This window comes from Pongo pygmaeus, chromosome 22 (assembly GCF_028885625.2).
Source record: "Pongo pygmaeus isolate AG05252 chromosome 22, NHGRI_mPonPyg2-v2.0_pri, whole genome shotgun sequence".
Lineage (NCBI taxonomy): Eukaryota > Metazoa > Chordata > Mammalia > Primates > Hominidae > Pongo > Pongo pygmaeus.
In genome coordinates this window covers 59375526-59387991 of record NC_072395.2, presented here as the reverse complement: position 1 = coordinate 59387991, position 12466 = coordinate 59375526, and the positions used below count along the sequence as shown (strand labels likewise).

General features: G+C 53.7%; 1 protein-coding gene across 22 annotated transcripts in view; it reads right to left on the bottom strand.

Moving 5' to 3' along the window:
- The window catches only part of PCNT (pericentrin), a 122092-nt gene that overhangs the window by 19051 nt on the left and 90575 nt on the right, over positions 1-12466 (bottom strand). For all 22 annotated transcript variants that reach the window (XR_010125305.1, XR_010125306.1, XM_063659856.1 and 19 more), the window contains 4 exons: positions 10325-11095; positions 8865-8967; positions 4636-4787; positions 830-934 (listed from right to left, as the gene is read on the bottom strand). Coding sequence is in view for 20 of the 22 variants with exons in the window: in XM_063659856.1 (XP_063515926.1) it covers positions 830-934; positions 4636-4787; positions 8865-8967; positions 10325-11095 (1131 nt within the window). In the remaining 2 variants the exon portion in view is untranslated. The remainder of the gene's footprint in view (positions 1-829; positions 935-4635; positions 4788-8864; positions 8968-10324; positions 11096-12466) is intronic.

Genomic DNA, 12466 nt, shown 5'->3' with positions numbered 1-12466 from the left:
GGCAAAAGTGGGGCGCAGGGTGGACAGCACAGAGGTGAGGCCCTGAAGTCCAGTTGCTGGGGCTTGGGGTGTGGAGGGGGAGGTAGGAGAGACCCAAGGGGAGGAATGAGGCCGGAGGGCAAGTCACCCGAGTGGCAGGAGAAGACACCCTGGGGGACAAGTGCTGGAATGGGCCGAGTCCACAGGGTCACATGGCCAGGAGAGGCCACTCTCAGCCTCCCCACAGGCTCACACAGGGCACAGGCCTGAAAGCCCTGAGCCCTTCTGCCCCCCACACACCTCCACGTCCCACAGGGAACCTGCCCCGAGAGCCTGCGCTGGCTGTGGGAGATGGGGAGGCCTCCCCAGGGTTCTTGGACCTCAGTCTTTTTGGCCGTGCTAAAAAAATCCTAGGCCAGGCATGGTGGCTCACGCCTGTAATCCCAGCACTCTGGGAGGCCGAGGCAGGTGGATTACGAGGTCAGGAGTTCAAGACCAGCCTGGCCAACATGGTGAAACCCCATCTCTACTAAAAATACAAAAATTAGCTGGGCATGGTGGTGTGCACCTGTAATCCCAGCTACTCGGGAGGCTGAGGCAGAGAACTGCTTGACCCGGGGAGGTGGAGGTTGCAATGAACTGAGATTGTGTCACTGCACTCCAGCCTGGGAGAGAGAGCGAGACTCCGTCTCAAAAGAAAAAAAAAAAAAAAAAAAAAAAGAAATCCTAGTCTCCACGTGGCCCTAAGGACGCGGCTGTTACCGCAAGCTCCTTAAATCCTTTGGAAAAGAAGTGTGTGAGGTGCAAAATAAACCTGCGTCTTTCCCCCATGGAGCGAGCCGTCCTGTACCTCGTCTTCCTTCCGGGGTGGGCGCGGCTCGCCGCTCGGGGGTACAAGGCCTTCTGACAGCGCCAGGATCTGGTGGCTCTCGTCACGCACCATCTGCAGCAAAGCCTGTGGCGGGAAAGCACGTCAGAAGGGAGTCGCCTGCCACCCCACACAGCCACGCTCTACACCACCTGCGGCTCTGAGCTGCAGCCAGGACTCCGTGAAGGGCAGGCAGCTGTGGAGAGGGAGGGCACCACCTCGGCTTCGTACAGGTAGCACCCACTTCTCAAGCTACAAGGTTTTCAAGCCCACCTTTCCTGACCTTCAGAGAGGTAACACGGAAGCCAGGCTTGGAGTGAATTTCTCTATAAGCCACTCCAAAGATGGCCCCCGCCACTTCCTCCACTCCACCTGCCTCTATAAGCCACTCCAAAGATGGTCCTGCTACTTCCTCCACTCCACCTGCTCCCTGAGGGGGACACCGTCCCGCGTCTAAGCCTGGACAAAGCTCAGGGCAGGGCTTTAGGCCAATGTCCACAGCAAGATCACAAACATATCACACACTCCCTGCCCTCCTGAGACGCTACGAGGAGGCCACACGATGGCCACCCAGGAGGCCTCTATGCGTGGTCCGGCTGAGGCCAGTGCCAATCACCAGCGTGGGGTGAAGCTGCCTGTGCCAGGCATGGGGAGCAGAGAAAACCATCCCCACCAGCAGGCCCTGCCCACAGGTCTCTGAACATGAGGTGGCTGCTTCATACCACCGAGTACGCAGCAGCGGGTGTCTGGACACACACTTGACTGTCTCGCCAGAGAGGCTGAGGGGTTATGGAGAAGCTGGTGTCACGACTAGCCTAGAGCCCAGAGCCCAGAGGCTCCGCGCGGTCACCACCACATGAGCACACGCCCAAGCACAGGACACGTCTGTATAAAAACCTGAAGAGAAAAATAATCTAATGAAGTCCAAAAAGAGGGAAATGCAAAATGAGGCAATGATGAGGCCAACGATGGGGTGTGACTGACTGAAAACATGCTTTCCTATAATTTTAACGATACGCCCAAAAAAAGTCAAATATTAACACTAAAGTAGTAAAAACAAATTGCATACTATGTTTATTCTAAAAATAATTATCTTTGACAACTGAAAACACTTTTACTTTAAACATAACATATGTGGCATAGGATGGATGCAAACTGAGGTCTGCAGCAGAGCAGGGTGGGGTTGGGGGGGAGCAGGGGTGTGGGAGCAGGGTGGTGCAGGGAGGAGCGGAGATGGGGGGAGCAAGGCCGTGGTTGGGGAAGCAGGGTTGGGGGGGGTGTGCAGTGGGAGCAGGGCCGGGGAAGCAGGGTGGCGGGCAGGCCCTGAAGCTGCTTGGCCCCTCCGTTCCAGCTGCAGAGGACAGGCCACTTCCTTCTTTTTAATATGCTTTTCTAGATTCTATATTGAGGAGAAAATGCATTTTAAAAAACATCTCTTACAAAGAAGAGATGCAGAGGCCCTGGGCCACAGCTTCCCGCCAGCTGACACAGGGCCCTCGCAGCTGGGTTCCCGTGAGGCCGGGAAGTGGGGCCGAGCCCAGTGGGCACCTTGGAACATGGCCTGTGAGGCAGCCTGGGGGGTCCCACAGACACAATCACTAGGGCTGAGAAGGTTCTGCCACCTCCACAGTCAGGACCAGGCAGCTCTGCCTGTCAGTGGTGGTGGTGGCAGGGGTGGGGGGAGTCCTTGTTTCCTCAGCTCCAGCACCTACCCTGCCCACTCATGGCTCAATTCCAGGCATGGCTGGAGGTGGCCGAGAGTGGCCGGGGCCCCACCCGTGCTCAGGACCTCTCAGCCTCCTCAGCATAGGGGCCACAGCGGCTATTAGAGCATCGACCAACACTCTTGGCGTCTGTGGCTGCATCTGAGCAGTGGGTGTCCCCCACGCGCCTGGAGTCACCTCCAAGCAGGGCAAGCACCCAGCTCCACTCAGATCCCCACTGCCGCATCAGTGTGGGCACAACCCCGGGGCTCCACACTCTAAAACACAGGCCAGAAATTAAGACAATAAAGGAAACCTCTGAGTTTGAAACAGTCTGAGACATCCGTGAAAAAAACTCCTTGTGATTTTCAACTGGACTTGGGACCTTTCAAAGCTGGAGGTGCTCCCTGGACAGCAGTTCCTCCTCTTCCTCTTCCTCCCCTCTCCCCTCCCCCTCCTCCTCCTCTCCCTCCCCCTCTCCCCTCCCCCTCCTCTTCCTCCTCCACTTCGCAGCTGCTGCCTCAAGGGCCACAGGAGGCCTTTCCTGCCTTTTTTGCTTTTCTTTTTAAATTATGAAACCTAAGCATGAAGAGTTAACATTAATCAAATGTATTCCTTAAAAATCAGGAATTCTAATATTAGATTGTTTTCCATAGGAAACACTAACAGAAACATCTCCTTGACGTTTTATATTGTATAAAAATTTGAGGCCAGGTGCTGTGGCTCACACTGTAACCCCAGCACCTTGGGAGGCTGAGATGGGCAGATCACTTGAGCTCAGGAGCTCAAGACCAGCCTGGGTAACATGGCAACACTCCATCTCTACAGAAAATACAAAAATTAGCTGGGTGTGGTGGTTCACGCCTGTAATCCAAGCCACTTGGGAGGCTGAGGTGGGAGGATCGTTTGAGCCCAGGAGGCAGAGGTTGCAGTGAGCTGTGACTGCACCGCTGGGTGACAGAGTGAGACTCTGTCTCACCAAAAAAAAAAAAAAAAAAAAAGGGAAATGCAAAGAAGAAATAAAAAACTGATTTTTTAAAAAATATCTCCAATTTCCATGTTTAAGAAAGTAAAATAAGTTTTGTTTTTTTTTTAATGAAAACAAGAGGTTTAATTGACACGGTTCTGACAGAGAGGGGTCTTACTATGTTGCCCAGGCTGGTCTTGAACTCCTGGGCTCCAACGATCCTCCTGTCTCAGCCTCCCAAAGTGCTGGGATTATAGGCATGGGCCACCATGCCCAGCCAAATAAAGTAAAACAAGTTTTATTCTGAATGCAGTAAGTCCTCACTTAATGTCATCGATGGGTTTTGGAAACCGCAACTTCGAAACGCATGTAACAAAGGCACCCTTAGGGCCTGCTGAGACAACAGGAGCTGCGGCCAGCAGCACAGGAGTGTCCTTCCTATGAGGTCAGTTTCCAGGAACCTCGGGGCAACGCTAAGTGAGGACTTACTGTGCAATCTCAGAAGAGGTTTCGCTGACGTGAAAACTGTTGTTTGGGAATATGTTTACCACTTGACTAAGCTCCTGTAGTGGCATCATTCTATCACTCACTTGTTTAACCAAGTTTTTGTCAATGGTTTTGCCATAAAATGATCTGCTGAACTGGGAGAGAAAAGAAAACCTATGAAAAGTTCCACAAAATTCTGCCTTCAAAGTTGACTCCAAGGAGGCTGAGTGGCTTCTCTCCCATCGTCTGCAGAGAACTCGGCTCAGTCCTAGAGCAATGGGGCATCTGGTGCCTCGGCTTCTCTACAGGGCACCCGCGGGAGGGAGGCACAGGCGGGAGGGAGGCACAGGCCGGCTCTGCGACTCGGGGCAACACCACCTGCCCACGGGCTCACAGAACCCTCCCTGCCCAGATGGGAGGCGGCCACCTAAGGGGCCAGTGCAGGGCTGGGCGGGCAGCTTCCGGGGCCACTGTGGGGCTGCCTCCTGTGAGTCATTAAAATGCAGGTGCTCAGAGGCACCCAGGAAAAGCTGGCCCTCCCAGGCTCTCCCTGGCAAGGCAGGACATAGGGCTTAGGGGATGCCCCGAGGCTGCACATGTGAAGCTGTGAGGGCCGCCCCTGCCAGCCATACCTTCACGTGCTTCGGATGCACTCCCTTCTTCATGGCTTCCGGCAGCGGCTGAAACCTTCCAGAGACGGGAGCAGGGGTCACAGGACCAGCAGGTTGAGCCTCAGGGCCTCCTGACCCCGGGCTCAGTCTTGCTCCAAAACCCGAGCCGTCACCTAAAAACACCACAGGGTCAGGGTCCCACCCACAGCTCTCCAGGGGGTTCCGCAGGGGACGCACTGCAGAGGCAGGACAGGGGTGATCGGCCCGCAGCCCCCAGCGACAACCACACTGTGATTCTGCTCATGGAGAAAACACTGACGGGCCCCAAAAATGCTTTCATAAAAACAACCCTGGTGAGAATGACGCATGTCAAGTAAGAAAATGCAACTTCGCAGGTTGAGTACATCACCTGAGTCCCTGATTTCAGCGTCAGCCTTAGGGGACTTCTGCTCACTTCTCCAGACATGGCCCCCAAAGACTCCACAAAACCCAGATGGCCTGGGCAAGCTCAAGAGTAGCGGGACGTGCGGGGCCTGCACCCTCCACGCCTGCCACGGAGCTAAGGCAGGCAGCGGACGGGCGTCCAATGACTGCTCAGCAAACGCTGACCGTGCCTGCGGTGGGGTCCCTGCAGTGCAGCTCCCCCCTGCAGTGCAGCTCCTGTGTCAGGTGGGCACGGGGTCTCAAGGAGAAAAATTCAAAACCTCCCAATGCACAGGGCCCTGGTCCATCCCGGAGACCTGCAGCTGCGCCAGCCCACAGGGAGGGGGGCGCTTTGGAAACTAAGGCAGGATCGTGTCAGGGACACAAGACCCAGATGAGGAGGAGGCGCCCTGGAAAAAGGGTGTTGGATCTTCAAAGCAGGAGGATGAGGATGCCAGCGAGATGGGGCCCCTGGGTGGACAAAGCTCCCTTGGGAGCGGAGGCTGCAGCACCTGGGCACCTGGGGGATGATGCCCCGGCACAGCCTGCTGAGCAGAGAGCACACTGGGGAGGAGCAGAGGCCAACGATGCAGGCAGAGGACAACCTCAGAGGATGACGATGACCCCCTCAGAGAAATAACAGGCATGTCATTCACAAAACGAACCAACAAAGTGCTTTTTGTGAGTGGTGGCAAGTGCCGAAAGAGCAGCACAAAGGCCTCAGGAGCAGTGCAAGGGTGCAGGGTGCTGGGTCGCTGCCTGTACCCCCCAAAATGCCTCAGGCCACCCCTACGACCTGCAAATCTTTGTGCCTAATCATGGTGCCAAGTCCTACTTCTGCCCTGTGTATCTCAGCTAAAGATGACGACGAAGAAATCTTTGGGGAAATCATCTACTTCAGGTGTTTGAGAAATCTCTGAGGGTGAAGGACGCTGGCATCTCCCTGAGCTGCAGCTCCCACAGCGTGTACCAGGAACTCTGGGATGTGACTGCTGTGGGCACTGTCACCCAGTGCCACCGAGACATGGGTACCCAGCACCGCGTCCCGGCCCACTCCATCCAGAGGAGATCACAGCCAGCAGATGCCGCCAGCGGGTGGTCAGAGCTCCACAAGTCCAAGACCACATTCCCCATTGTCCCACTGGACCCTGTGCCTTCAGCACAAACCATGCTTCACCTCGGGGCCCAACACCTTCCTCCAGGTGCAGGGACCTCTCACCTGGCTGTGCCCAAAATAAACTCAAGAACGCCCCCCAAAAAAGAAAGAAACCAAGGAGCTAAAGCTAAAGGAGAGAGGAACAGTTAGGATAAGAAAGAGTTCTGAGAAATTTAAAATATGAGCGCAGAAACAGAACACTCCGCACAAATGTTGAAAAATAAAGTTCTAAAGAAAACCTCTTAGAAATGAGAACGAAAATAAAAGTAGAAATAGGGAAAGAAAATTTGACAATCAATCCCGGAGGCCTGATATAGTTGAATAACAGGAATTACAAAAAGAAGAGGGAAAACCATAGGAGAAGTGATTGGAGGAAGGACGAACAAGGAGGAAATCCTCCACCCCGACTGCGCAGGCCTCCAAGGTCGCGTGTCACTGGAGGGCGCAGGCATGGAGGCGGTGGACACCCTGACCACGCGGGCCCCTCAAAGGTCGTGCAACACTGGAGGGCACAGGCACGGAGGCAGTGGACACCCTGACCGCGCGGGCCCCTCCAAGGTCGTGCGTCACTGGAGGGCGCAGGCACGGAGGCGGTGGACAGGCACGCGATACCTTCCAACCCAAGTGTCTGCAACCAGCCAACTGACCGACAATCGCCAGGGAGACGAGGAAGTTCTCAAAAACAAGCACCTGCCAGACACCTTTTCTACAGAGGCTTCTGGGGACATGTTTCATTAAAAAAGAGGGGGCCGGCTGGGTGCAGTGGCTCATGCCTGTAATCCCAGCACTTTGGGAGGCTAAGGTGGGAGGATGACTTGGGCACGGGAGGTGGAGGCTGCAGTGGTGGAGGCTGCAGTGAGTCGAGACTACGCCACTGCACTCCAGCCTGCATGACAGAGCAAGACCCTGTCTCGAAAAATAAGAGACCACTGAGGAGGGGCAAGGGGCCGCCTGGGAGCCCCTGAAGAGTTGTTGGGGAAGCACCTGCTGGTCTTGGAAGGCTTGGATGACATTCACCTGGACACTGTGTGCAAGGACAGCAATGAAGAACACAGGAGAAACAGAGCCAAGAAAAACAAAAGTGGCTCGAGGGGGACGCACGCTTCCAGCGGCTCTGCTGGAAAACGGGGCGCATCCTTGAAGGGCAAACCTTGGCTGTGACAGCACAGGGCATACAGACTGGACCTCGTGTAGCAAGGGGCGCGTGGCGAGGGGCTAGGAGGGCTGAAGATACTACTTTAAACAGCAAATAGGGTTTGAAAATAAAGCAAATACGAGAAGACATTTCTGAGAGTTGAATGTGGGCATCCCCAGGGAGCTGCAGTCCTGAGTGGGGAGCTGGGACACAGGCTGCTCAGGAAATGGTCCTCTCAGCACCCATAACTGTTACCCTGCATGCTCACTACTCATCAAATAAATAAAAACAAAATTAAAAAGCCGCCGACCCTATTCTGCAAATACTAAAATTTCTAATTAAATTGTGACCATGTTCTCAAAAATCACTCAATTGCTGAAAAATCCAACAGATTTTTTAAAAAGTTAGAGCACCTCAAAAGGTGACTGACGCCGGGAGCGATGGCTCATGCCTGTAATCCCAGCACTTTGGGAGGCTGAGGCGGGAGGATCACCTGAGGTCACCTGAGGTCGGGAGTTCAAGACCAGCCTGATCAACATGGAGAAACCCCATCTCTACTAAAAATACAAAATTAGCCGGGCATGGTGGCACATGCCTGTAATCCCAGCTACTAGGGAGGCTGAGGCAGGAGAATCACTTGAACCTGGGAGGCGGAGGTTGCGGCGAGCCAAGATCACACCATTGCACTCCAGCCTGGTCAACAAGAGCGAAACTCTGTCTCAAAAAAAAAAAAAAAGGTGACTGACTTGTAAAAAGACAACAATTGTAGAAAAAGTTATGAAATTAAAAAAAGTACGGCGTGGCAGGTAACCGCCACAACTGATCCAGGCCAGGCAACCAAGGGAGGCTGAGACCAGTGGCGTGAGCACGACAGGGAAGAGAATACTCAGTCTCCGCATCTCCCACAGGAGGAGGAGGAAACCTGGCAGGCACCACCACAAAGGCCCAAGTCAAGCCCACGCACCTCCCACCATGAGGTCCGGGGAAACGCGGCCCCCCACGCGCCATGCCGAGGACACGCCACAGTCAGCGGCCCCTCGGCTCCTCTCCAGGGCCCGTGCCCTGAAACCCACAGCAGAGAGAGGGACGTGCACCCCAAGGGGAGGGAAGGGCAGGGCGGGCAGGCAAGGCAGCAGAGCCTGGAAACATGGCGTACGCCGCCCCAGTCTCCATCCTGCCAAAGACACCTGAACACAGCCTGCGAGCGGGGGTGTCTTTTCCATAAAGGACACCACTGGGACAATCGGCGAATCTGAGCAAGGTCTGTAGCTGTAGCTGAGACGCCAGCCTCGGATCAGGGTGAACATTCCAGGGTGGAGCGTGGCCCCGGCCGGCCACCTTGGCTGTGTGAAAGGTACAGGCGTGTTTTCAGGAGTCCAGAGGACCCAGGTGCACGCCCGACAAAGCGCAGAGGCGGGGTGGAGGTCGGCGGGGGGCGGACACAGAACCAGGCGAAGGATGCAGGAATTCTTTTGACTATTCTGTGTTAGGAAACCACTGAAATAAAAAATTAAAAATGAAAGATAATCAACTCACTTTTCTCACTTCTATCAGTTTTTCCTTCTAATCCAGGAGGAGGAGAACTTAATGTTTCTTGAGAATCAAAGGATGTTGTGATAAAATCTTCAACATCTTTCTCCTGTTCAAATAGAGATTTTTAAATGGTCATAAAATAATGAGTAATTACATCACAGAGCTGACTTTGCCAGGTGAAAACTTTCAAAGGCCTGAATTTATCTTCCCACATAGACCCCAAATGAAACAACTCAAAACTGGTGAACACACGCAGGTCAAATGCTTCCAACAGTTTAATCAGATTCACCCACAGCTCTTTAGGAATATTTTAATGTAGCCAATAGTAAATATTTCAGATTTTAGTTGTTTTGCATGAAATGATAGTATATGGATGTTTCAGATAATATGTATCTGCTAAATTATTATTTTTTGAGGGAGGGTCTCACTCTGTCACCCAGGCTGGAGTGCAGTGGTTCAGTCTTGGCTCACTGCATCCTCAACCTCCCGAGGTCAAGTGATCCTCCTGCCTCAGCCTCCTGAAGACCAGGGACCATGGGTGGCACCAGCACGCCCACCTAATTTTTTGTGTTTTTTGTAGAGACAGGGTCTCACCGTGTTACCCAGCCCGGTCTCAAATTCCTGGGCTCAAGCAATCCTCCCGCCTCAGCCTCCCAAAGCGCTGAGACTATAAGCGTAAGCCCAACCATACCTGATTTTTAATTTTATCTTACTCAAGATACACAAAATCCCAAAATGATTATGTTAGAAATAATACGATCTAACTCATAAATTATTAAAATTAATTAGCATATGTGAAACCTGTTAAAAATATGAAGCATTTCTGGCTGGGCATGGTGGCTCACGCCTGTAAGCCCAGCACTTTGGGAGGCTGAGGTGGGTGGATCACGAGGTCAGGAGTTCGAGACCAGCCTGACCAATATGGTGAAACCCCGTCTCTACTAAAACTACAAAAATTAGCCGAGTGTGGTGGCATGTACCTGTAGTCCCAGCTACTCGGTAGGCTGAGGCAGGAGAATTGCTTGAACCCGGGGAGGCAGAGGTTGCAGTGAGCCGAGATCGCACCACTGCACTCCAGCCTGGGCGACGGAACGAGATTGTCTCACAAAAAAAAAAAAAAAAAGAAGCATTCCTAAAAATAAATCTAAAAAACCGTTCTGGACAAAGAACCCTATGCCCATCACACACGAAGATGTGTCTGTGGCTGTGCCCGTTGGAGTCAGCGTCAGTGGAGAAGCATGCCCAGGGTACGTCTGAGGCAGGCAAATGCATCTCAGGCATTTTAAAAATACCTGAACAACTGAAATAATCTAAACGCTCCCATGATGCCAGTCCTGCAGAGCTGGCACCAGACTGCGGGGTGTGAGCTGTCAGGAGGTGAACAAACAATGGCAGCTGCCGTGGCGCTGGGCAGGCCACATTCCCACGGGAACAACGGGCCTGGGAGCAGAGCAGGCACCTACCACAGCCGTCCTTTGCACATGGTGGTCGTCAGCCGGCGGAGACTCGGCCCACCGCGGGGCCAGCGCTGCTGCGGACACACCCGGGGAACAAAGCAGCCCCGGTCCCTGCGTCTGTGGCAGCGAGGTGTCCGCCCTGTCCCCCAGGGATGTGTCAGCACTGCACAGGCTCAGGGCTCCTGAGTGGGGTGTCACAGGGAGGCTGGGCCGGGGCTCCAGGGTCCAGTCCTTCCTGAGGACCTCAGGGGAACTCCAGGAAGACAGGTCCAGCATCCCGACCGGGCTCTTCCGGGACCCAGCCTCTGCAGTGTGGCTCTGGTGGTGGGGGCCGCCAAGCACGCTGGTCGGTGAAGAAAGGGACCTGTCCTGACATTCTGATTTTTCTTGAATGGGAGATTCTGGCATTTCATCTGGTATCAAGGAATCCCAATTTTTGATAACATCAGTTACACCCCCCATGGCTGTATTGGCATCACATGCGTCTATGGCCTGATTTCTGATAACATCAGTTACACCCCCCGTGGCTGTATTGGCATCACACGTGTCTATGGTGGGTGATATGTCAGGCTCTTCTCCGTCACAGGAATCATCACTCCAGCTGCTCTCCAACGGGTGTGCTGAGGCCAAGGGCCACGGAGATTTGGTGTTGGCAGCATCCACATTCTGGAAGGTCATGGAATACAGCAAACGGTTCAGTTTTTCCTGAAGTTGTTTCACCTGAGCTATGAGATCAACCTTTGGCAGCTGACAATCTTCCAGTACTTTTTCCTCACCCTGCAGGTGAAACAGAACAGGCGCACGCTGGAATACCCGGCTCACCAGGAGTCGCACCTGTCTGGTGTTAATGAGCGGATTTCAGGGAGTTTTGGAGCACTCAGGGGTGATTCCACAATGAGCCCTGCACATTTCAAGTTTATTTAATTCTATGAGAAACAGAACCAAGGCTTACATCTCCTTGCTTAAAAGGCAACTGTCATAACCTATTTCTGCGGTGATTGAGGACACAAGCTTCATACAAGGGAAAAAGGACGGGAAGGTTCTATATCTGAGCACCGAAAACACAAAATTGTGGTTTATGTGATGAATTTGGAGTTTCTCTGTGTGTAACTTCTAAGAATTTGGCAGGCAGGGCTAAGCTTTCTCTTAAGAATTCAAAGAAATGGGCCGGATGCAGTGGCTCACGCCTGTAATCCCAGCACTTTGGGAGGCTGAGGCAGGTGGATCACGAGGTCAGGAGTTCGAGACCAGCCTGGCCAAAATGGTGAAACCCCGTCTCTACTAAAAATACAAAAATTAGCTGGGCATGGTGGCGGGTGCCTGTAATCCCAGCTACTCGGGAGGCTAAGGCAGTGAACTGCTTGAACTCAGGAGGTGGAGGTTGCAGTGAGTCAAGATCTCACCACTGCACTCCAGCCTGGGTGACAGAGGGAGACTGTCTCAAAAAAAAAAAAAAAAAAAAAAAAAAGAATTCAAAGAAATGTTCCTGTCATGAGGGCCCCAAGACTGTTTGCCGCAGGAGACGTGAAGGAAGGGCTCTCCACACAGAATGTATTTCCCGAGAGCACATGACAAGCACACGAACCAGGTTCATGGGTCTCCTCAGAACTGCAGGCCTAGGCCCGTCCCTCCCTGATTTCTGTAGAATTCAGAATCTTTCAGGCTCTAAACGCCAATGAGGGGCACGCAGTGTGGACCCAGGTACAGGCGGCACCTGCACTCATGCAAGAAACATCCCAGCGATGTGCGGGACACTCACGAGGGCTGCGAGGGGCTCGGGTGAGCCCAGGTCTCAGCAGGCTTCAGCACCAAGCATACTTCCGTGCCAACCTAGAGACCATAAAACACCTGCCCGGCACTTCTGGTGTTAGAGCCTCTGGGTTTCAGAGCCTGGAGGAGTAGTTGGGGCACATTTAGCAAACAGCATGGAGGAGGGGGAGGAAGAGCAGGGTGGGTGGCTGTGTCCAGGAGGAGAGTGGGTGGCTGTGTGTCCAGGAGGAGAGTGGGTGGCTGTGTGTCCAGGAGGAGGAGGAGGAGGAGGAGGAGGAGGAGGAGGAGGAGGAGGAGGAGGGTGGACGGACGTGTGTCCCAGAGGAGGAGGAGGAGCAGGGTGGGTAGCTGTGTGTCCAGGAGGAGAGTGGGTGACTG